General features: G+C 43.9%; 2 protein-coding genes across 4 annotated transcripts in view; one reads left to right on the top strand and one right to left on the bottom strand.

Annotated features, from left to right (window-relative positions):
* TSPAN11 (tetraspanin 11) overlaps positions 1 to 22,143 on the top strand; it is a 750,083-nt gene that overhangs the window by 550,350 nt on the left and 177,590 nt on the right. The gene's annotated exons all lie outside the window — the stretch shown is intronic.
* FKBP4 (FKBP prolyl isomerase 4) lies at positions 4,453 to 13,144 on the bottom strand. Its single transcript, XM_081309261.1, has 10 exons — positions 12,859 to 13,144; positions 10,875 to 11,019; positions 10,387 to 10,529; positions 9,428 to 9,548; positions 8,804 to 8,960; positions 8,129 to 8,219; positions 7,962 to 8,045; positions 7,549 to 7,734; positions 6,815 to 7,054; positions 4,453 to 5,268 (listed from the first exon to the last, which is right to left on the bottom strand). Exons 1-10 carry the CDS (start codon positions 12,961 to 12,963, stop codon positions 5,161 to 5,163), a joined length of 1,380 nt encoding a protein of 459 aa, XP_081165387.1. The 5' UTR covers positions 12,964 to 13,144; the 3' UTR covers positions 4,453 to 5,160.

The following is a 22,143-nucleotide window of genomic DNA, read 5'->3' as shown; positions in this document are numbered from 1 at the left end:
CATAGTGGGAGAAGACTGGAGGGCAGGACCTTTTTGCCAGGGTGGGTGGGAGGACCAGATATGGTCCTAGAAGTCTCAATGGATCACAGAGCTGGGTAAGATAAGGAACAGCAGATGAGACCAGCGAACAGAAGGCAGTTTAGACAAATACTGGGGATTTCAGATATACTCTTGAGGCTAAACCGTTACCCCTTCCTGTTTCTGGTAGTGTCCTATAGGTAGTGTCAGGTCCACTACTGTGCTGGGTGTAGAGGTATGCTTGCTGTTTTAAATGTATTATCTCATTCATGGAGGGGGAGGGGTTGCATCCTGTCTCACCTAATGCTCTACCACATCTCTATTCTCTCATCCTAGCTCAAACCCTAATAATTTTCCTATTGAGTTGCTGTTTTTGTGGTGCTGAACTACATCTCCAGCCTTTATTTATTTATTTATTTTTTTGAGACAATCTTGTTATATTGCTCAGGTTGGCCTTGAACTTGTGATCCTCCTGCCCCAGTCTCCCAAGTAGCTGAAAATATAGGCATGGGCTACTGTGTTCTGCTACTATTAGGGTTTTTTAAAAATTTTTTTGGTATTTTTTTTTAATTGTAGATGGACACAATACCTTTATTTTTATGTGGTGCTGAGGATCGAGCTCAGTGTCTCACGCTAGGCAAGTGCTCTACCACTGAGCCACAACACCAGCTCCTTCTGTTAGGTTTTAAGGAGTGGAAAAACAAAAATCCATTAAAAATATTTACCTCTAGGGCTGGGGTTGTGGCTCAGTGGTAGAGCGCTTACCTAGCATGTGTAAGGCACTGGGTTTAATTCTCAGCACCACATATAAATAAATAAAATAAAGGTCGATTAACAAACTAAAACAAAATATTTAAAAAAATTACCTCTAAATTTAAAGTGTGTTGTGCTTTGTTGTACCTTATTGTTTCTCCACTCTTTTCAGCCTTCTCAGTGAATTTGTAAAATGAACATATTAATAATTCTTGGAACAAAATATAAATAAGGATCACCCTGCTTCCATCAGTACCCTGGCCTGACAATTCCCTGAAATCATACTCTGACTCCACAATGTCTTAGTTCTGTCTTCCTCATCCTTGCCTCCCCTCACGGCCAACCCCAATCTGGGGAGTGAACCCAGGCCTTGTGCATGCTAGTCAAGCGCTGTACTACTGAGCTATATACCCTGCTCTTTATTTGGGTTTCTTGTTCTGGGTCTATGATAGGGCGGTTTTTGTTTGTAGATTGTTTGCCATGAATGTCATGTCATTTTGATCATTACTTGGATGCCATATATCTTTTGGTTTTGGTTAGAGTCAGCCAAGTAAATTTAGAAAGGGAGAAAGGGTCTCCAAGAATTGGGGCATGAGTTAACTTTGTACAGTCTATGCCTCTCTCTGCCTCATTTACTTTTAAATGCATTGTTACTTTCACAGTAGGTGGAACACATTAAAGAGGGTGCAGGGCCATGTGGATGGATTCCTGCTCCACAAGGAGCACCCCTATTCTTGGCACTCTTCTAAGGGGATGACTGGTGAGTTTATATTGGCATTATCTAGCTCCCATCTTGTCTAAGCCAAGCACTTTCAATGTTTTTTGGCCTAACAAATGCTAACTAGGTTGTCTTCCTAGTTAGGTGACATGGATACAGGTGTGTGGGTGGCGTATTCATATTCTTTATGAACCAGAGTAGCCTTTAATAGAAACTTCCACCAGAGTGGGAGTCTGACCTACGACATCCTCCAAAAGTAGACTGGTCCTGCTCAATGCACCAAGAAACAGGACCTTCAAAGTTCTTTCTACATGAGGCCCAGGACCACTCAGCATCCTAGAAGCAGGTTCCACAACTTCCTAACTGGATGTTTTCGAGACTCAATAGGACTGTTGCCTTTCTCTGTAATGCACCTTAGCATAATAGAGTTTATGAAAAGTTATCAAGTGAATTCAGGAACTTATTTCTCAAACTTACTTGACTTATAAATTGGGCAGAACACTTTGGCCAGCTCTGCTCTGAGTACTGTTACCCAGACTACCCTCTTCCTAATGAGTTTGGTGCTATCGGAAAGTACAAATTCTGGAAAGCTTTGAATGCTAAAACCTCTTTGACTGGTTGTATGTACAACTGTATTGAAGGATGAGTAGTTCTGAGGAAATAGGCTTAAAACACACAAAGGATGAGAAAGATGTTTTGAAGAGAAGTGGTGGTTGCATGACACTAAGTAGTCAAATGCCACATAGTTGTTTGGTTTTATTTATTGCACTGGGGATTGAACCAAGAGGTTTTTTTGCCACAGAAGTTCACAAAGGCATTGCTTTTCCTTGACCATCCCTCCTCAGGACCATTTTGGGAACCCTTCATTCTTTGCTTCTTAAATTGGCATACAGCCTAACCTTGCTAAATTAATGTGGATTCCTAGACTTTACAATGGGATAATTGGTGCATCAACATTTTCTGAGGCTGGCAAACAACTGGGGAAGAAGCAGAGTCTAAGTGAGCAATGCTGATTTCCAGAAAATGTCTTTATTCAGTAAAGCCCTTAGCTCAGTCATTTTGGCTTGAGTTATAAGATTGTGAATTGTTCTGAATTTGAAAAATATAAAAAAGGAAAAATATCACTGTTATTTTCCAGTAATGGGTTTTCTCAAAAAAATAAATAAATAAATAAATAAATACTTTTTCCTGGTCCTGCCTAAAGGTCTTTCATGTATTTTTTCTTCATTTGAAATACATAGCTGAGTACAGTGGTATATACCTGTAATCCCAGCTGCTGCTCAGGAGGCTGAAGCAGGAGGATCACAAGTTCAAAGCCAGCTTCATCAATTCAGTGAAGCCCTTAGCAATTTAGTGAGATCTTGTCTCTAAATAAAATATAACAAAGGACTGGGGAATGTGGCTCAATGGGTAAGCACCCCTAGGTTCAGTCCCAATTAAAAAAAAAAGATAATGATATACAATTTACCTCCAAAATCAAAGCTGGCAAAGCAAGCAAGTCAGGCCTTGTGGGCCATCATAAGGATTCTAATCTTAATCCTAAACATGATGGGATACCATTGAAGGTGAAGGGACATGACATGGATGCAGTGTGAAGTGCGTGGGGGGCAAGAGAATGCAAGGAATCTTTTGTAGGAGAGCAAGCCAGAGGTGAGGAGTGGGGTGGTGATGGAGATGCTTAGGAGATCAAATTTATAGGATGGCAAGATTGTTAATACTTTGGTGATGAAACTTAGGGAATTTGATATTTGGACTAGCAGTAGGGTAAGATAAACCCCATTTTAGTCTGCCCCGGACCCAGTGAGACCACTTGTAATCTGCATCAATTTAACAGTACTGGTTGCTACTAGATTTTCTTATTCAAATAAAGAGAAGTGTTGGTGAGGAAGGTGCAACTGTTCGGAAAACTTGAGTCATGACCTAGAACAAAGTTGTGTGGGGTAGTATTTTTCGCCTTAAAGATGTAATCATTTTAACAAAACATCTTCAAAAGCAGTTAAGTTTTAAACTCCTAGAATCCTATAGAAGCATTCAGAGCTGGATAAAACCTTAGGAGTACCTTTTTGGTACTGGGGATTTGATCTAGGGATGGTTTACTGAGCTACACCTCAAGTCCTTTTTATTTTGAGGCAGCATCTTGCTAAATTGCTGAGGAGAGACCCAGGCATATACCTCAAGCATGGGAGTGTCTTAGACCAAGCAAGCAGGCAGGACCAAGGGAGACTTGCTTCAGCATCAGCCATTTTATAAAACTCAAGTGAAATATTTTTCACATGTATCTTCCACAATGTTCATGTGGCCAAATTTCTTCTGGAAGAAATGTACAGGCAAGTGGGTGGGAAGACTGCCTATCACTTTGCAAAGTACTGCACAACTCACAGACAGATAAGGGCATGGATATTTACAACTCTGGACTATAGCCAGGATCATCTGGAGTTGGCTTGACATCACCAACTTGTGGCCCCCTGGCTTCTCCTAGGGTTCCAAGATGCTGTAGAAGTCAAGGATTAAAGTGTAGAAAAGCAGCAAAAGTGTTGTCTTAATATTAACGTTGAGAATAAAACTGGGTATGATCACTGTTTCACACTAGTTTTTAGACCTTGATAAGAAACCAAGGAAGCAAAAAGATGACTCCGCCAGATCAGAGTGAGGTATAAGTCTAACTTTAGAACAAACAAGTAGGTCCCAGACTTGTAGAAATTTACACTTTCCTCTTTAAGTGTCAGAAATGAAAACTGGAGGCACTGTTGGGCTTCTGTAGGGAGGGCATGCAGAGAACCCACAGCCTGCACAGGCCTACAGTGGGGCTGCTTCCTGTCCCATGGCTTTGTCTACATGGCATGCTGCACTTAAGCTGGACTGGGAATTAGAAAGGTGACCCACCCCCCTTCGTTCTGCCCCTGCCCACAACACACCCTCGATACCCACCCTCCAAAACGGAACACAAAGGGCTGCCTGACACCCAGGTTTTATTTCCACTTTATTGCTCAAGCGTGGGACTTGAGGCGTGCCTGGACCTTCAGCAATGTGCAGAGAAGAGGCTGGGGGGAGGGAGGCTGGGGATACAACCTGGCCAAGAAGGGAAACTGAGAGGAGAAGAAATACCAGGAAGGGAGACAGGGTCATCACCATGACACCAGAAGACATCATTAGCCATTTACCATGTGGGGTGAGAAAGGGATCAGAGAAGAGGTAATGGGCACAGTAGTGGTTTTTTCCATGCCCCTAGCACCCGCATGGAGGCCGCCTGTTTGGAAATGGACTGGAGAGGGAAAGGATGAGGAAAACGGCTGCCCAGTAGTCTCCCTCTCCACCCTGGTTTCACTTTAGACTCCATGCCTACCACTCACCCCCTTCTACCATTTGGAAATGGACCTAACAACAAACAGAGGGAGCAAAATAAATTAACATTCTGATGCATATGTGTGGATGGACATATGTTCACATGTAATGGGGGAAGGGAAGAGGGGGGCAATACCACCTAAAATTATCCCCCATCTCAACCCCCCAGCCTATTCCTTTTCCCCTTCCCCCCAAAACCACCATCCAACCAGATAGAAAAATAAAGGTCTAATTCACTCAAAATTCTTCAGTTTTTACAAAACTAACAGGGTGGAGTAGGGAAGGGAGCAGGAGAGGCAGGCAGCCGTAGGAGTAGGGCTGAGGAGAGGCTATGCTTCCGTCTCCACCTGAGATTGGCTCCCTGCCACACTGTTCTTCTGTTCATCCTTCATCTCTGTGTCAGTGGGATAGTCTCCTGCAGCTACTTCTGACTTGGCCTGTAGAGACAAGACAGAGGAATGGGCTGAATTCCCAAGGTAAAAAACATGCAATTTCTAAGAGTTGCGCAAACACTACAACCCCAGAATTGTCTTATCAAAGGTAATACTTATACATGTACAAATTATGAATTTATAAGTTCATTGTGTTAATATACATATATTTAGCTATAGATGGACACATTATCTTTATTTATTTTTAAGTAGTGGTGAGGGTCAAACCCAGTACTTCACACATCCAGGCAAGCACTCTATCACTGAGCCACAAGCCCAGCCCAAGGTTGTTCATTTTCATACTGTTTAGAACTATGCTCATCTGGTCATGATGGCCTCTACTACATGTGATTAGATCAAATCAGTGTGTATTTTTTTGGTATTGGGACTGAATCCAAGGAAACTCCACCACTGAGCCACACCCACATTTTTTTTTTTTTTTTTTTGAGATAGAGTCCCCTGCAGTTGCCTAGGCTAGCCTTGAACTTGCAATCCTTCTACCTTAGCCTTTTGAGTTGCTGGGACTACATTAGTGTGTTTTAAGTGCAAAACACACACTGTATTTTGTTGTTACTTTTGGTACCAGGTGTTGAACCTGGGGGGGGGGGGAGGTGCTCAACCACTGAACCACATCCTTAGCCCCTTCTGCATTTTGAGACAGGGTCTTTTTTTTTTTTTTGGTGGTGGTGGTGCTGGACACTGAACCCAGGGCTTTGTGCATGCAAGGCAAGCATGCTATCAACTGAGCTATATCCCCAGCTCCAGACAGGTTTTTACTGAGTTGCTTAGCGCTTCCTTGAGTTGCTGAAGCTGGCTTTTGAATAGGTGACACTCCTGCCTCAGCCTCCCCAGCTGCTGGGATTACAGGCTATGCTGGAGTATACATTGTATTTTGAAGATTGGAGGGTGGGGGCAGCAGCAGGAGAAAACAACAAAAATGCAACATCATTAAGAAATTACAATGTTCCAAAAATTCAGATAATTACATGGCTACTAAAAGTTATAAAAGTAGCATGTTTGCATTATATTTCTGGAGTATGCTGGTTTAGAATATCAGATCACTTGCTTCTGGGGGGAAGGTTTTTTTCTTACTACTATCTTTTTGTGCACTTTGAATCTAACTACATAAATGTGCCCTCTATTAAAAAACCCACTCACAGTTCAGTCGTAGAGCATATGCTCAGCACAACTTGAAGCACTGATTTTGATCCCCAGCACCAAAAAACTCCCAGCTCCCTCAAAGCATGTGGCGCTTTTCAGAGGTTCCAGGCCCAGATTCGGAACTACACTCAGAGTAAGTGCTCCTGGCTGGTAGGGATTGCCAGTGGATTTCCAGCCTTGCTCACAGAAGTATAATGGACTTCATTAACAAGGTTCATCGCGAAAGAACACACGTTCCTTGCTGCTACTGGAAAAAGGACAACTTCTGGTTTCCAGAATTGACAAAGACAACCATAGGCACAAGGAGCTTATACCAGACGAGTCAAGGAGGACAGACAAGGAAATACCTCTTTTACTGTCCACTCCAGCTGTTCCCCACTTTGATCCTCACCTTGCTCTCTTCCTCTGCTAGCCTCTCAAACATGTTGGCATAGAGCTTTTTCTCTCGGGCAAGTTGCTTGCGGATCCGCTGCTGGCACACAGCCAGCTGGGTCTTGGCGGCTTTGTTGTTGGGGTAGAGCTGTAGGACCTTCTGGAAGTCAGCCCGTGCCAGGTCAAAGTCATTCACAGCCAGGTGGGCCTCCCCCCGGCGGAAGAGGCCTTTCTCATTGTTGCTGTCCAGTTCCAGGGCCTACAGGTGCATACAGGAAAGCAACACAGTAAGACTTAGGTGCTACAACTCATCCGGCTAAGGCTGGTTTCCAGCAAGATGAAAAGGATGAACAGCTGGTGCTACCTCAGAAAGAATAATGATTCAGAACTAGGAAGAAACTCATTTATAGCCCCAGGGAAAGAAAAGGAAGATAGCAGGTCTTTGGATGAAAGAAAGAAAAGGCCTTTGACATTTTCTTTTCTTTCTTTTTTTTTTTTAAAGAATAAAGAAGGCAAGTAGGAGGGAGAGGCTAAGAACCACAGTGAGAAATAACTCTTTAGTGCTCCCGCCTTCTTCTGTGCCAACTGCCTCTTAACCACTAAAGCCAAAGTGCTTGCAACTTGTATTCAATGCCTCTGGGCCTGTGATTTCAGAGCACCCAAGTGACGTAGCCCATACTCCTAACCAGGTCACTGCGGATAAATTTCAGATATGCTGGAGCTTGCCCAGGCCTGCCATGAATGCTACCTCACCTTGTTACAGCTTTCAATGGCAGCTGAGAAGGCCTGCAGTTTCAGATGACACATGGCCAGGTTGAGGTGGGAGGCCAGTCGAAGGGCCTGTGCCTTCTGTACTTCCTCATTGGAAAAACTTGACTCGTATTCCAGCCAGGATACAATCTTCTTGTACTGTAGTAAGGCTTGCTTGTACTTGCCTTCCTAGAATGGGAGGGAGGCTTAAGCACCCAGCACAGGCCCAATAGACATCAGTGACCCATGGATACAAAATTCCTGCTTTCTCCCGCTCTCCCTCTCAAGACCAACAGACTCAGATATACTAGGTGACAACTGCAGGTGCTAACCTCTCCACTTCAGTCATCAGGGGAAGGGTGGGTCCAGAGCAGTCCTCCCTAGGGGTGTCTCATGAAGTATGACTGTCATCTCACCTTGAAGTACACAGTGCCCCGCTCCTTCACTATGGTGCTCTGCTCCAGTTTCTCCTCAGAATTCATCTCCCAAGACTCCTTGGCCTGCCCAGGGGAGAGGAATGGTCAGCTTCCCCAAAGTCACTGTTAGGGTGGATCTGATTCCCCAAGGTTGTGAGCAAACTCACCTTCTCAAAACTCTTGAGGTGTATTTCATATCTCAGCTCTGCATATGGTGGAATCTGGAACTTTTCCTTCCCAGCACTGCCAAAAGCATAGCTGTAGGGGTGCAAAAGTCTATAGGTCATCTGGTAGGCTTCACCTGCTCTAGGCTTCAAGGGCTTTTTGGTCATTTCTTGAAAAGTACCTGCTCATCTCTTGAGACTTGGTTCAAATGTTTCACGTTTGACAAAATCTTTCCTAACCTCATTATACATACTATTATGTGGTCCTCCAGTTGTTTCTAGTCTTCTCAAAACTTGTGCAAGTATGATTACTAATTTAAATGGTACATTGATAGGAGGGTCACTAAAAGGCAAGAACGACAGTCTACCAGTCTTTGCACCCCTAGGAATTTCTAACAGTCTCTGGGACAGAGAAGCTATGTTCTAAATAAATGGTATTAATAATTAAATCAATTAATGGGAGATGAAAATCTTGATGCTGGCAGAGAAAGGACAACAGACAACTGTGGCCACACTTCCAAATTTAATGAAAAGGTTATAATGGCCTACATGTTTAGTGTTCCTAGAGTTGCAGTGAACACAGGAAGGGAAGAAGACACAAACTGCCAATTTAACCATGGTCCTTCAGGTCTCTGAATTTTGTTTGCCCACCTGCTCTACAAAGTATCCATGCCTCACCTGGACTTGAGGTACACAACGGAATGTTCTCCTTTCTCCATGCGCTGAATGGCCTTCTCCAGCCCACAGGGCAGATCAAGACTTTCCCCCTCACCAATCTCAAAGCGGAGTTCCCGCTGGTCAAAGAGCTGGTCCTGGTGGTACCCTTCCAGTGTGACTGGCATGAAAAAGAGGCAATTACCAGGGTGTGATAGGACTAAGCACTGAGGAAGGATACCACCAGCTTTCCTACATATCCCCATCACTTCTTGCCCCCAAGATACCTGTCATATTCTTGAACCTAGAGAGAAGTTAAAAGAGTATGGCCCAACCCCTCATTTTATGGATAAGACAACAGGCTCAGAAAAAGGAAGTCACTTGCTTAAAACAACCCAGACCAACATATCAAGACTATATTGACCCACTCACCCCAATTTAGGATGCAGTGCATGGAGTATACACCTCCAGACATTATTTTTAAAGCACTGGTCCTAGTCATCATATCATCTACATACTGCAACAAGTAATGGACCTCCATGCGTGCTCCATGGGCAGAGTGGGCAATTCTCTGTTAAAAACCCACTTTCTGTCTCTATAGATTTACCTAGTCTGGACTTTTTATATAAATAGACTATATTGACTCACCCTCCACAATGGCGCCCTCATTGGGCCGGGCATAGCCTTCACCCCGAGTCCGTATTCTGCGGATGATTCCACCATCTTCATCTTCTGTCAGATCTTCTCCCTTGAATTCAAACAGCTCAACCTATGGAAATAAGACATAAGGTAATTATGTATGTATATTCTGCCAAAATATTTTCTGATATTAAAAAATAATAATAAAAAAAGATTCAGGGTGACCAAATCCTTCCTGCACTAACTCATTGCCAGGGAAATATAATTTCCTTCTCGTCCAAAAGATGAGAAAGAAGTACAATTGCCATACGAGATCTCACCACAGGGGCAATCAAGTAGTAACAAGAGTGGATAGAGTGGTACTTCTGCCAAGTTTTTGGGAGCTGCCCTGATCTCTCCTTTGGCAGAGGCAGGCATTCCACATAGATTTCAGGAGAGCAATTCATTTCCTATCCTGCTTCACCTAACAAGGACACAAGAAGCCCAACCTGGCAGGTGTCAGACGTGACCTTCCATTTCTCAGTAGTCTTCAGAGTGTTCCCCAATGTTAGTTGGCTTGACATTTTCAGAGTCAACAGCGTCAGTTCTGTCTCCTCTGGGAAGCCCTTCCTCAACCCAACTTAATAGGCTTTCCGTCGAAAGCCCTATAGTACCAATATCCTGAATTGTGTTTCATAACTGAGAATACCTTCTGCTCTTCCGAGCCCTTTCAGTAAGAAAGTCTCAACCAAAAACCCTGCTTCCAGTCTGGAAGAGCTCTATGCACCCCTCTTCCAACTCAAAGCCTCCATCACTGACCACTTTTGGCAGCAACAGAGCCAGCTGACCTCTCTATTTCTCCTCCTAAGGCCAGGCCCTCAGCCTTGGCTACATTGTCTCCAAGAGGCAGGAAGGGCTGGAGGGCAGCCAGGCTCTGGGCTGATATAAGGCCTGGCCCTTTGCCTGGATTTCTGTGGCCGGACACTCACCTCAAACACAAGCGTGGCATTGGGGGGGATCTTTGGAGGGCTGCCCGCTGAACCATAAGCATATTCTGGTTTGCAGGTGATGTGGCACACTTCCCCCACCTTCATGGTCGCTACAGCAATATCCCAAGCCTTGATGACCTCCCCTGCAGGTAGAGGCAAACAGCACCTCTTAGGAGGAGTATGACTCTAGGGTCAAACAGTACCCCCAAAAGAGAATTAATCACTGCACCCAGAGAAGCTGGACACCCTTTAGACAAAACCAGGTGATAAGAAGTTTACATCAAGTGCTGTCAGGTCTCAGAACTCTCTAGAATTAAAAAAACAAAGAAAGAAAGAAACAAACAAACAAAAAAAAAAACCCCAAACAACAGGATGGGTAACAGATTGTGATTAACAACCCTTCAAGAATGGTTTGGAGAAGAGTTTCTGCTTGTAACAGCTTCTATCCATCTTAAAGTCTACCCTACCAGCTCAATAACCATGCCTACCTTTTCCCAGATCAAAGGAGAACTTGTCCTTGCGGTCCAGACTGGAGTCAAACTTTGTGCCATCTAATAGCCAGCCAGTGTAGTGGACTGTGACTCGGTCCCCAATCATGGGCATCTCTGTGCCTGTACCCTCTCGCTTGATGACCTAGGAGGAAGGAGAAAGTGAATACCTCAGGGATGGGAGCAGATAGGGTCCCCAAATTACCTGCAAGTTTCCAAGAGAAACATAATAGGACTCTTTTGTGTTTGCCCTTCCCAGCCTCCTTGTAAGCAGATTCAAGGTAATTCTCCTATGATTCTTAAAACAAAACAAAACGAAACAAAACAACAACAAAAAAAACACAACTTGTTTTTGTTTATGATTGCCGTTAAAGTCACTAAACTCTTTAGACCCTGACTGTAAAGCTGGAAGATAAAACCAATAAACAGTTGAATAAAGTTAGTTATCAGCAACAAAGGGGGTAGTCTTTATGCTGCATTTCCTCATTCTGCCTGAATGCCAGTGGTCATTAGAATAGAGTCTGGTTTGGATAGAGGAGGAGAGGTATATGAATAATGGAGAGAACAGAACAGTTCAAAATAGGGAAAAGAAAAAGGTTACAAATAAGCACTGAAGTGGTCCATGAGCCTTAAACTTGGGATACGGGTTTTCCTGACTCAGACTTTAACTGAGTCCTTTATTTCAGGATCAGAGACATACAGGGTTCTGTACTCTTTAGAATTTAAAAGGGTGACCCCCACAGGCCACCTGGTGTGTGTATGTACCTTCTGTGAGAACTCTTCCATGACAGAATGTATAGGGGCCTCAGGGAAGAATAAAAGGGGAAATGACCCTTTCTGGAATCAACCTTGTAAAAAACAGCAGGATGCTGGAGAGAGAGACATGTTCACAGGAGAGCAGGTGGAGCAAGTGCTGCAAGTATCAAAAGCCTTCTGGTCCAGGTGAAAGCTCCATGAGGTCTCTGGCTTCGCATATGCCACACACACATGGAATTGAGAAATGAGAAGCCGGGAGGAGAAAACAATGGCTGGGAGAGCGCACACAACGCGGGATAGGACTTCGACGTCCCGGAGTGCCAGCAGAACCTGCTCTGAACCACCGCGGGTTGTCCTGACCCCGGTCAAGATGTCCTCCTCCTTGCTCCTTGGGCTATTTGTGGTGGGGCGGTTACTGAGGAGTCGGCTCCAGGCAAAGCTCTTCCTTTCCGCCCCGCACCCCCAAGCCCCAACTCTGGAAGGCGCAGGGGGTGCGCGGGGGGGGGGAGTCTGCGGGGGGAGGAAACTACAGATCCCGGCATGCAACGCTCCTGGTTTCCCGGGACTGAAGGAGGGGGCCCAGCATGGCCGGGCGGGTGACCTCGTTAGGTCCCGGCATTTGGAAAGGAGGCCCCTGAGAGCGCCTGAACCTTTCTCGAGGCCAGGCCCGGCAACCGAGTGCACAAAGGGCTTTGGACCACGAAACCGCTCGCGAGAGCTGCTTCACGTCCTAGATAATGTTTAACTCGAAGGGTGGGCGCGCTCTCGCACCACCGCCCAGGCTGCCAGGGACTTTCCGGCTACGGCCCGCGGGTCGCCAAGGGGCGAGGGCACGGTAGTGTCGGGGCAGGCCAGGCCCGGGCCCCGGCCCCGTACGCACGCTGCTTGGGCCCCCTGGCTGCGACTCGCGTGCGCTGCGGCCGCCCCGCCCCTCTCCGCCGCACCGTGCACGCTGGAGTTGGCGCTGCAGTCCCGGCCCCCTCCCGGGCCCAAGAGCTGCGGGCTGGGGGCCCCGACCCGGGCAACCGGCTTCCAGGGGGCCGCGAAAGGGCCCCTCGGCACCTAGGCCGACCCCTCCCGAGCGCGTTGTCGCTCATGCCACCCGCAACAACGCAGCCCAGTCCGGGAAGACTATGCCACTGGCTGCAGGACCCAAAGGGCCAAGGCCGAAAGGTTGCGGCCGGGGGTTCCGGGCCTGGCCGATCCCCGACAAGCCCTGGCCTCTCACCTTAAGCACGCCTTCGTCATGCTTGGGGCTGATGTCCACTCCCTCGAGGGGCAGAGGCGCAGACTGCGCCCCGCTCTCGGCTGCCTTCATCTCCTCGGCGGTCATCGCCGCTCGGCGCGCCGTTGGCTGTGGGAGCTAGATATGCGCGAGCCGGGCGCTCTGTGTCGCCGGGCCTGGGTGCCAGGAGTCGGCGGAGGGACTGCGCGGCGGCCGCCCACTGCGTAAGGCTGGCTTGGAGGCTCGCGCACCTCTGGCTGCCGGCGCGCTCGCAGCCCGCAGCAGAGACGGGCGGGCGCGGAGGGGGCGGGCCTAGGGCGGCCGGGGGGAGCGATTGGTCCCACCCGCCCAGGGGGAGGGGCTGGGAGGAGCCGCTGCGCTAGCGGGCGACTGAGGGGTTGGAGCGGAGAACTTTCTAGAGACGCCGGCTGCGGAGCCGGTTGGGGCTCTTGTTGGAAAGGGAGCTTAGGATTTTTTTTTACTCTCTGGTACATTCCTCATGTTGGGTGCCTACTGCCCACTCCCGGGACCCTCTTGGGATTTCGGGGACGAGTCCTTCCTCCCAGAGCTCTGCTCAGGTCCTCCCTGCCCCGTTCCTGGTTTAGCTGGATTCTTCCAGATCTTTCTCGTCCTTAGACATCACTCTCAAGTCCCAGCCTGCTAGTCGCCCCCGACCCGTCCCTTGCACTGCGGCCCGCCACGCGGTGCTGTTTGATAGAGCCGCGCGGCCGGATGTGAGTGGCGCTTGTCCACCTCCTGGTCCGGGACAGCAGATACGGTGGCCTGGTCTCATTGTCTTTACCCAGGCGTAGACACTTCAGGAGTGTCAGAAAAAGGGATCGAGGTAGTTGGTGGGTGGCGGGGTGGGCCTGGACAGCGGTTACCGAATGCATAGAATAGGGAAACAATCCTGTTCTCCGCAGAGCCTGAAAGACCCAGGCATGGCCAGAAGATGGGCAGTTTTCCCCTCTTAAGAATGTTAAGAGCAGTGCATTTGCAAGAAATGACCAGTTGAGCTAAGGACTCTTACATGGGGCACTTATTAAAGGAACCTTCCCGACCTCGATAAAACGGCTGGTTTTGTTAATACTAAAAACAAAATGGTTTCAACTCAAGAAAGAAGCTATTCCATTTTAGTAAAAGGTGCATAGGAAGGAATATTTTTCTTCTCATTATCTGGTTCCCAGGTGTTTATGGAGTGACTGTGGAGTTCAGAGTGTGTGTGTTGGGTCAAAACTATTTGCAGTGCCTAGTTACTTGTACAATTTTGGTTTGACCAAAAGATCTATCTAGAGAGGGTTCTGATTTTGCTCTGCTCTTAACCCTAGTTTAGCATAGAGTCTGATGAGTGCGGGGGTTCCAGGCCTGGCCGATTCAGGCCAGAGTGGTAGCAAAGGGTTATTGACTCCATGAATTTTTATTCCAATATTTGGTCACTCGATACTTTCTTGTCACTGCAGTGGTCGCAAACAATCATACGTAGGTAGCTAAGTGAAAGTTATTATAGATGAAATTTTAGTATCATAATTTGATAACTTAATAAAACTGTTCTTTCTAGCAATTTAGTCTTACCCAATTGAGTCATAACTAAGAAATGTCTCAGATGACTAGAAATACCCTCAGAGGATATGGGGCGTTGCCTCTGTAGGGGTTAAATCTGTTTTTTTTTTGTGGGGCTGGGGTTGTGGTTCAGCGGTAGAGTGCTCGCCTAGCACGTGCGAGATGCTGGGTTCAATTCTCAGCACCACGTAAAAATAAATAAAAAATAAAGATACTGTGTCCAACTACAAAAAAATATTTTTTAAAAAAATCTTTTTTTTTTTTTTTTTTTGTGTGCAAAAACAGCAGTACCAAGGCCCACCAAGCCTCCAGGAGACAGGGTAGTGGATACTGTCTTGCCCAGGGCTGTTAATGTTGGCTGCTGTTAATGTGTACCTGCTGGTTTTGTGTGTGTAGGAGTTAGCTGGGGCCCTTGGGTATTATCCCACAGAACAAATTGGGATAGAAGAATTAATCTTTAGAGCAATACTTTTCTGGTCTTTTTCTTCATTGGGAGCAGACAGCATGTCTAGCTCCTTTTAGTCCATCCAGCACATACTAATTTAGCACTTAAGATGTGTTTAGACATTGTATAAACATGCTTAGTAACATAAAGGATGCAGGCATGTTGGTGCACACCTGTAATACAGGCTACTCAGGGAGGCTGAGGCAGGAGGATTATAAATTCAAAGCCAGCCTCAGCGATTTAGGCCCTAAACAAGTTAGCTAGACCTTCTCTTAAAAATAAAAAGGGCTGGAGATGTGGCTATGTGTTGTTAAGTGTCTGGGTTTAATCTCTGGCACTAAATAAATAAATAAATGAATAACATGGTGGAAAGGGCATGTAATTTAAAGAAAGAGCTGGATCACAAGTGTCAGCTGTTTAAATTGGGGCAGATTACTTAATCTTCAAGCCTTAATTTTTTTTTTTTACATTTTCTTTCTTTTTTTTTATTGGTTGTTCAAAACATTACATAGTTCTTGATATATCATATTTCACACTTTGATTCAAGTGGGTTATGAACTCCCATTTTTTACCCTGTATACAGATTGCAGAGTCACATGAGTTACACTTCCACTGATTTACATATTGACATACTCATGTCTGTTGTATTCTGCTGCCTTTCCTATCCTCTACTATCCCCCCTCCCCTCCCCTCCCCTCTTCTCTCTCTACCCCCTCTACTGTAATTCATTTCTCCCCCTTGTATTATTTTCCCCTTTCCCCTCACTTCCTCTTGTATGTAATTTTGTATAACTCTAAGGGTCTCCTTCCATTTCCAAGCAATTTCCCTTCTCTCTCCCTTTGCCTCCCACCTCTCATCCCTGTTTAATGTTAGTCATCTTCTCATGCTCTTCTTCCCTACTTTGTTCTTAGTTACTCTCCTTATATCAAAGAAGACATTTGGCATTTATTACCATCGCTAGCAGTCAGAGAAATGCAAATCAAAACCACCCTAAGATATCATCTCACTCCAGTAAGATTGGCAGCCATTATGAAGTCAAACAACAACAAGTGCTGGCGAGGATGTGGGGAAAAGGGTACACTTGTACATTGTTGGTGGGACTGCAAATTGGTGCAACCAATTTGGAAAGCAGTATGGAGATTTCTTGGAAAGCTGGGAATGGAACCACCATTTGATCCAGCTATTCCCCTTCTGGGTCTATTCCCTAAAGACTTAAAAAGAGCATGCTACAGGGACACTGCTACATCGATGTTCATAGCAGTACAATTCACAATAGCAAGACTGTGGAAGCAACCTAGATGCCCTTCAATAGACGAATGGATAAAAAAAAATGTGGCATTTATACACAACGGAGTATTACTCTGCATTAAAAAATGAGAAAATTATAGAATTTGGAGGGAAATGGATGGCATTAGAGCAGATTATGCTAAGTGAAGCTAGCCAATCCCTTAATTTCTTTTTTTAAAAAAATATTTATTCTTAAGTTTTAGGTGGACACAATATCTTTATTTTACATTTATGTGGTGCTGAGGATTGAACCCAGTGCCTGGTGCATGCTAGGCAAGCACTCTACCATTGAGCCACAACCCCTAGCCTCTTACTTTCTTATCTAAAAGGGAGATCAGAACCTTAAATAGGGTTCTTTGATGATTGAGAGGGAAAGTATGTTTTGTATCTAGCACAGTGGTTGCCTTCACAGTGGGGGATAGTAAAAAATGAGCAATATTGTAATGTGATGTGCTTAGATGATGAGGACAAAGGACTGAGGAGGAAAGAGGTCAGTAGGAGAGGGAAGGTGGGGTGCAAGGACATGAGAGCAAGGTTTCCAGTGAGCAGGCTCCACCTCCATGCAGTGTAGGTGTAATGAGGGAGCTGTAGGCACTGGGGTCTTGAATGCTAGAGTGAGACTTTATTAATTGTAGAATTTTTCCTCGTTATGTTACATTTTTTTCATCGTAAAACTTTCATATTCCATTGTAGAAACTGTACAGGTATTTTATTTCCAGTTCTCTTCCTCCCCACCCCTTCTCCAGCTCATTTATTTATTTATTTTTTAATATTTATTTTTTAGTTGTAGTTGGACACAACACCTTTATTTTATTTATTTATTTTTAATGTGATGCTGAGGATTGAACCCAGGGCTTTGTACTTTTAGGCGAGTGCTGTATCGCTGAGCCACAACCCCAGCCCCTGTTCAGCTCATTTAGATTAATATTTTCATTAAAAATGTTTACTGATATTACTCAAAATACTTCCAAAAATTCCCCTGTTTTACAAGAGGCAGGGAGCACACTTTTTCCCTCCCTTTTCAGTATTGGGGATCAAACCTAGGACCTTGTGTATGCTAAGCAAGTGCTCTACGCTGAGCCCCCAACTCAAAGGGTACACTTTTTGTCACCCTCTGTACTCTGCAGGGTGACTGCGGCTAGGGTTAGCAGCTTTGTTATTGCAAAGTGAACCTCTCTGCGCTCACTTGGATATTTCCATAATTCTAGGTCTGTCCTTCTCACATGAAGATCTCTTGTTTTTTACTGTTGATATTTTGGCCTTAGACTGCCAATGCACTTATATATTTTAAAAAATTATATAATATTTGAATCATTCAAAATAATTGAAGATGAATGTGTGTGAATGTACTCACACATGTCATATAACATACTACAAAATGAAACTTGGGAATCTACCACCCAACCTAAAAGAACATATTTTTGTGGTGCATTATTAATAATTTGTATAAAAATGTACTGTCAAAAATTTTTAAATACATAATTTCTTGGTACTTTTTTTGTCTGTTGATTAAGAAAACAATCTATGCTGACCACAACATTTATCTATTCATATGATTATACTATTTCATACAGTTTAAAAATAGTAGTTGTCCAGGGCTGGGATAGACTGGGTCCTTGGCATCTGTGTTGGTGATAGATTGCTTTAGTCAAATACTGACTTTATTTTTATTTATTTTTTGGTACTGAGGATTGAATCCAGGGGTGCTTAACCACTAAGCCACATCTCTAGTCCTTTTTTATATTTTATTTAGAGACAGGGTCTCGCTGAGTTGCTTAGGGCATCTCTAAGTTGTGGCTGGCCCTGAATTCCATCCCCAGCATATTCCATTTCTCCCAAAATCAAATAAAATAGATGTCTGTGTGAGGTTTGAACATAGTGGAGAACTGTGTGAAGTTTAAGAGTGTAGGCTCTGGATTGGCTCACCTGGTTCAGCTTCTTGCCCAGGTTCTTGATTGGAGTATGGAGTTGAAGATGTGGAGGTTTCCAGCCCTGAGGTTGAGAGTCACTGGTCAGTTTTTGTTTTGCCAACTCTAGAGGAGTGCTTGCTGCTGCTTTTTTTTTTTTGTACTGGGCACTCAACCACTGAGCCACATCCCCAGCCCTATTTTGTATTTTATTTAGAGACAGGGTCTCACTGAGTTGCTTAGCGCTTCACTTTGGCTGGGTCTTTGCACTCTTTTTTTTTTTTTTTAGTTGTAGTTGGACACAATATCTTTATTTTTATGTGGTGCTGAGGGTTGAACCTAGTGCCTCACAAGTGCAAGGTGGGTGTTCTACCAATGAGCTATAGCCCCAGCTCTGGGGCTTTCCACTCTTAATCCTCCTCCCTCAGCCTCCTCCACCTCTGGGATTACAGTCCACTGTGCCTGGCATAGAGGAGTGCTTCTTTTTCTATGTTAAATCACATGGGTGCTTTCTATTCTTTAACACTTGATTATGAACTTGATATCTAAGGTAATTTAAGGTAACTTTGTGAGCTGATAATTTGTCTTTCCAGTAAGACTGGGAGTTCTTTGAAGGTGAAGACTTGGTTTTAACAATTCCTTGGCTCCATCATTGTCTTGAATATTTTGAGGGAAGGGCAACAAGGATATTTGGTGGTTGATAGGTTGGGAGTTATTGCCCCTTCTTCTTCTTCTTCTTCTCCTCCTCCTCCTCCTCCTCCCTCCTCCTCCCTCCTCCCTCCTCCTCCTCCTCCTCCTCCTCCTCCTCCTCCTCCTCCTCCTCCTCCTCCTCCTCCTCCTTCTTCTTCTTCTTCTTCTTCTTCTTCTTCTTCTTCTTCTTCTTCTTTTTTAGTAATATTTGATTTCCTGCTTCATATAAATCTATATCTTTGTTTTGCTCTTAGGAAAAAGTAGAACGTAGCCAGTCTTCATCATACTGTATCTATGGATGCCCTGAAATTTGGCCTTGGCCTTGTTCTTTAGAGGGTTAAGTTACCAAATGCCTATTTCAGTATTCTAGTTTTTACATACTTTGAATGATCAAGTATCAGATGTTTGTCTACATTATTGTCATTATATACTTTGAATGATCAAGTATCAGATGTTTGTCTACATTATTGTCATTATAATTAGCATAACTAGAATAAGGATTGACATTTGGGAAAAATGAAATTTTACCCTCCTTCATCCTTGGTTGAAATTAATGTAATATAAATGTAACATAAAGACAAACATATAAATACAGATATAATGTAATGAAAATATAAACAAGTAATATAAATGTTCACTGTAGAGACTACAGGAGCAACCAACCCAGCAGCTCTCATTGTTCCTTCAGTATCAATGGCTAGTTTATGTCAAACTTCCTTGGTTGGTCTTTTAACATTTTTAGATGTTTGAACTATAAGAGTAATACAATTTTTAATGAGACTTCAAATTTATTCTTGTATCCCAGAAATTTATTCTGTGTTGGTGATAGATTGCTTTAGTCAAATACTGGCTTTATTTTTATTTTTTTGGTATTGCGGATTAAACCCAGGGGTGCTTAACCACTGAGCCACATCCCCAGTCCTTTTTTATATTTTATTTAGAGACAGGGTCTCGCTGAGTTGCTTAGGGAATTGCTAAGTTGTTGTGGCTGGCTTTGAATTCATGATCCTCCTGCCTCAGGCTCTGGAGCTGCTGGGATTACAGGTGTGTGCCACTGCACCCAGCTAAATATTGACTTTAATATTTATTCTTTCAGCATTTAGCTAAAAATGTGTATTCAGAGCATCTCCAAGTTTAACCCTTTATCTGGGCTCCATAGACAGATCACATTAAGTAGCCCTTCTGTGCTCAAGTAGCTGTCTCTGGGTGGAGTATAGTTTTCTGGTATTTCTTTGAGCTTACTTCCTCAAGTTTAATTTCCCCATAGGAAGAAGTTTTCTGGAGGCCCTGACCAACGGTGGGGATACTCATAGATTCCTGGAAGGATCAGATTTTTTCCACTTATTTTTTATTGGTGCATTATAGTTGACCATAATGGTGGAATTTGTTGTAATGTAATTGTACATGCACACAATATAACAACATAATTTGGCTAGTATCATTCCCCAGTATTTCCCCTTTTCCTCCCTGGAGAGAGCAGATTTATTTCTACATAGACTTTTGCCTTTGGGAAGAAGGATATCTTTTCAAATTTTTAGAAATGTTTATTAACAGGACTCTTGGTTTGCCATAGGCTTCATTGATTCATTAATTAATACCTCAAATATCCTCTCATTCTTTCCCATGGGAAGGAAAAGAAAGAATGATGGAAAACATCCTTAGCACCTGTCCTCAAAGCTTGCCCCACTAATTTATACTTCTTGTAAATGGTCAGTTGATGTAAAGATATTTATTAAGTGCCTGCTAGGTACTTAGGTCAATTTGAGAGGCTGTGGGGTTCATAGTGTCTACAAAGGAATTAATTCCCTTTAAGGAGCTTGCATATATAGTAAACAAGGGCAAAACTGAGGCTAACCAATCTGCCACAGTTTCAAAGGGCAGAATGGCAGCAGCTGGTAAGGGAAGTGTTGTGGTTTGGGTTTGAAACATCCCCCAAAGGCCCATATGCTAAAAGTTTGGTGTCCAGCCTGTGCATTATTGGGAGGTGGTGGGACCTTTAGGAGATGGGTCCTCATGGGAGGAAATTAGGTCATTATGGATGTGCCCTTCAAGGGGATGTTGGGACCCTGGCCCCTTCCTGTTTTTCTCTGCTTCCTAGGCTACTGCAACGTGAACAGGTTATATCTGCCACATGTGTCTGTCATGATTATCTTCCTTATCATGGACCCAAAAGCAATAGGTCCAAGCAACCATTAGACTGAAATCATGAGCCAAAATAAATCTTTTCTCCTTTTAACTTGTTTATCCCAGGTGTTTTGTCACAGCAACAGAAATCTGACTAACAGATTATTCTGGGAAGGCTTCACAAAGAACTAGAACTTGAAAAAGATCTTGAATGAAGGATAATAATATCTATTTACTTAAAAAAAGATATCACATAAAGGTTGGGGAATACTCAGTGGTAGAGTATGTGTTTGGCATGCATGATACTCTGGGTTCAATCTACCACACCAAAAGAAAGAAAAAAGGATACCATATAAGTGTTAAATGTATAGTTTGATAAATTCTTCCATACCCCCAAGTTGCCATACAGATCAGGATATAGAAGTTTTCAGCATCCCAACAGGTTTTGCATGTCCCCTTCCAGCCAGTGTTCAACTCTGAGAGTAACCACCATTCTGACCTGAGACATAATGGGTTACTTTTGTTTTCTTTCCATTATTCAAAAGAAATCAGAATATGAATTCTTTTGTGACTGGCTTTTTTCATTCCATATTGTGTCTGTGAAATTCATCCATTTTATTGTATATGAGAATAGTTCCTTATCTTTCATGGCTCTTTTTTTTTTTTTTTTTTTTGGTGGTGGTACTGGGGATTGAACCCAGGGATACTCTACCACTGAACTATATTCCTAGCCCTTTTAAAATTTTATTTTGAGAAAGAATCTTGCAGGTTTCCCAGGCTGGCCTCAAACTTGTGATCTTCTTGCTTCAGCCTCCTGAGATACTGTTACAGGCCTGCCCCACTGCACCCTGCTCATTGCTTTATAATATTCCATAGTCTAATTATACCACATTTCCTTCCTTCTGTTGTTGATGTTGTTTCTAGTTTTTGGCTATTATGAATAAAGATTTTATGAGCAATTCTGGTACATAACTTTTATGGACATGAATGCTCATTTTAGTTTGATATATACCAAATAAATGGAATTCCTGGGTCATGATGTTTCTTTCTATTTAGCTGTAGTAGATACTGATAGTTTTACAAAGATGTGGTATCAAGTTATAATCCAATCCAGATTATGAGAGTATAGTTGCTTCACATTCTTACAAAACATAGTATTGTCAGTCCTTTTAATGTTCACTCATCTGGTGTATATAGTACTATGCAATTTGTATTTTTTGGTAGTTAATGCTATTGAATACCTTTTCGTATTGGCCATCTGGATAGTCTCTTTTG

Source organism: Spermophilus citellus (genome assembly GCF_964194105.1).
Source record: "Spermophilus citellus genome assembly, chromosome: 10".
Taxonomy (NCBI): Eukaryota; Metazoa; Chordata; class Mammalia; order Rodentia; family Sciuridae; genus Spermophilus; species Spermophilus citellus.
The sequence above is the reverse complement of the archived record's forward strand: the minus strand, read 5'-3'. Positions and strand labels throughout refer to the sequence as shown.

Coding starts and splice junctions, on each gene's coding strand:
- FKBP4 (XM_081309261.1), bottom strand. CDS start 12,963: ATGACCGCCGAGGAGATGAAGGCAGCCGAGAGCGGGGCGCAGTCTGCG. Junction 8,220..8,803: donor GTTGTGTACCTCAAGTCCAG/GTGAGGCATGGA, acceptor GCACCCCTACAG/CTATGCTTTTGGCAGTGCTG. Junction 5,269..6,814: donor TAGCAGAGGAAGAGAGCAAG/GTGAGGATCAAA, acceptor TTGTCTCTACAG/GCCAAGTCAGAAGTAGCTGC.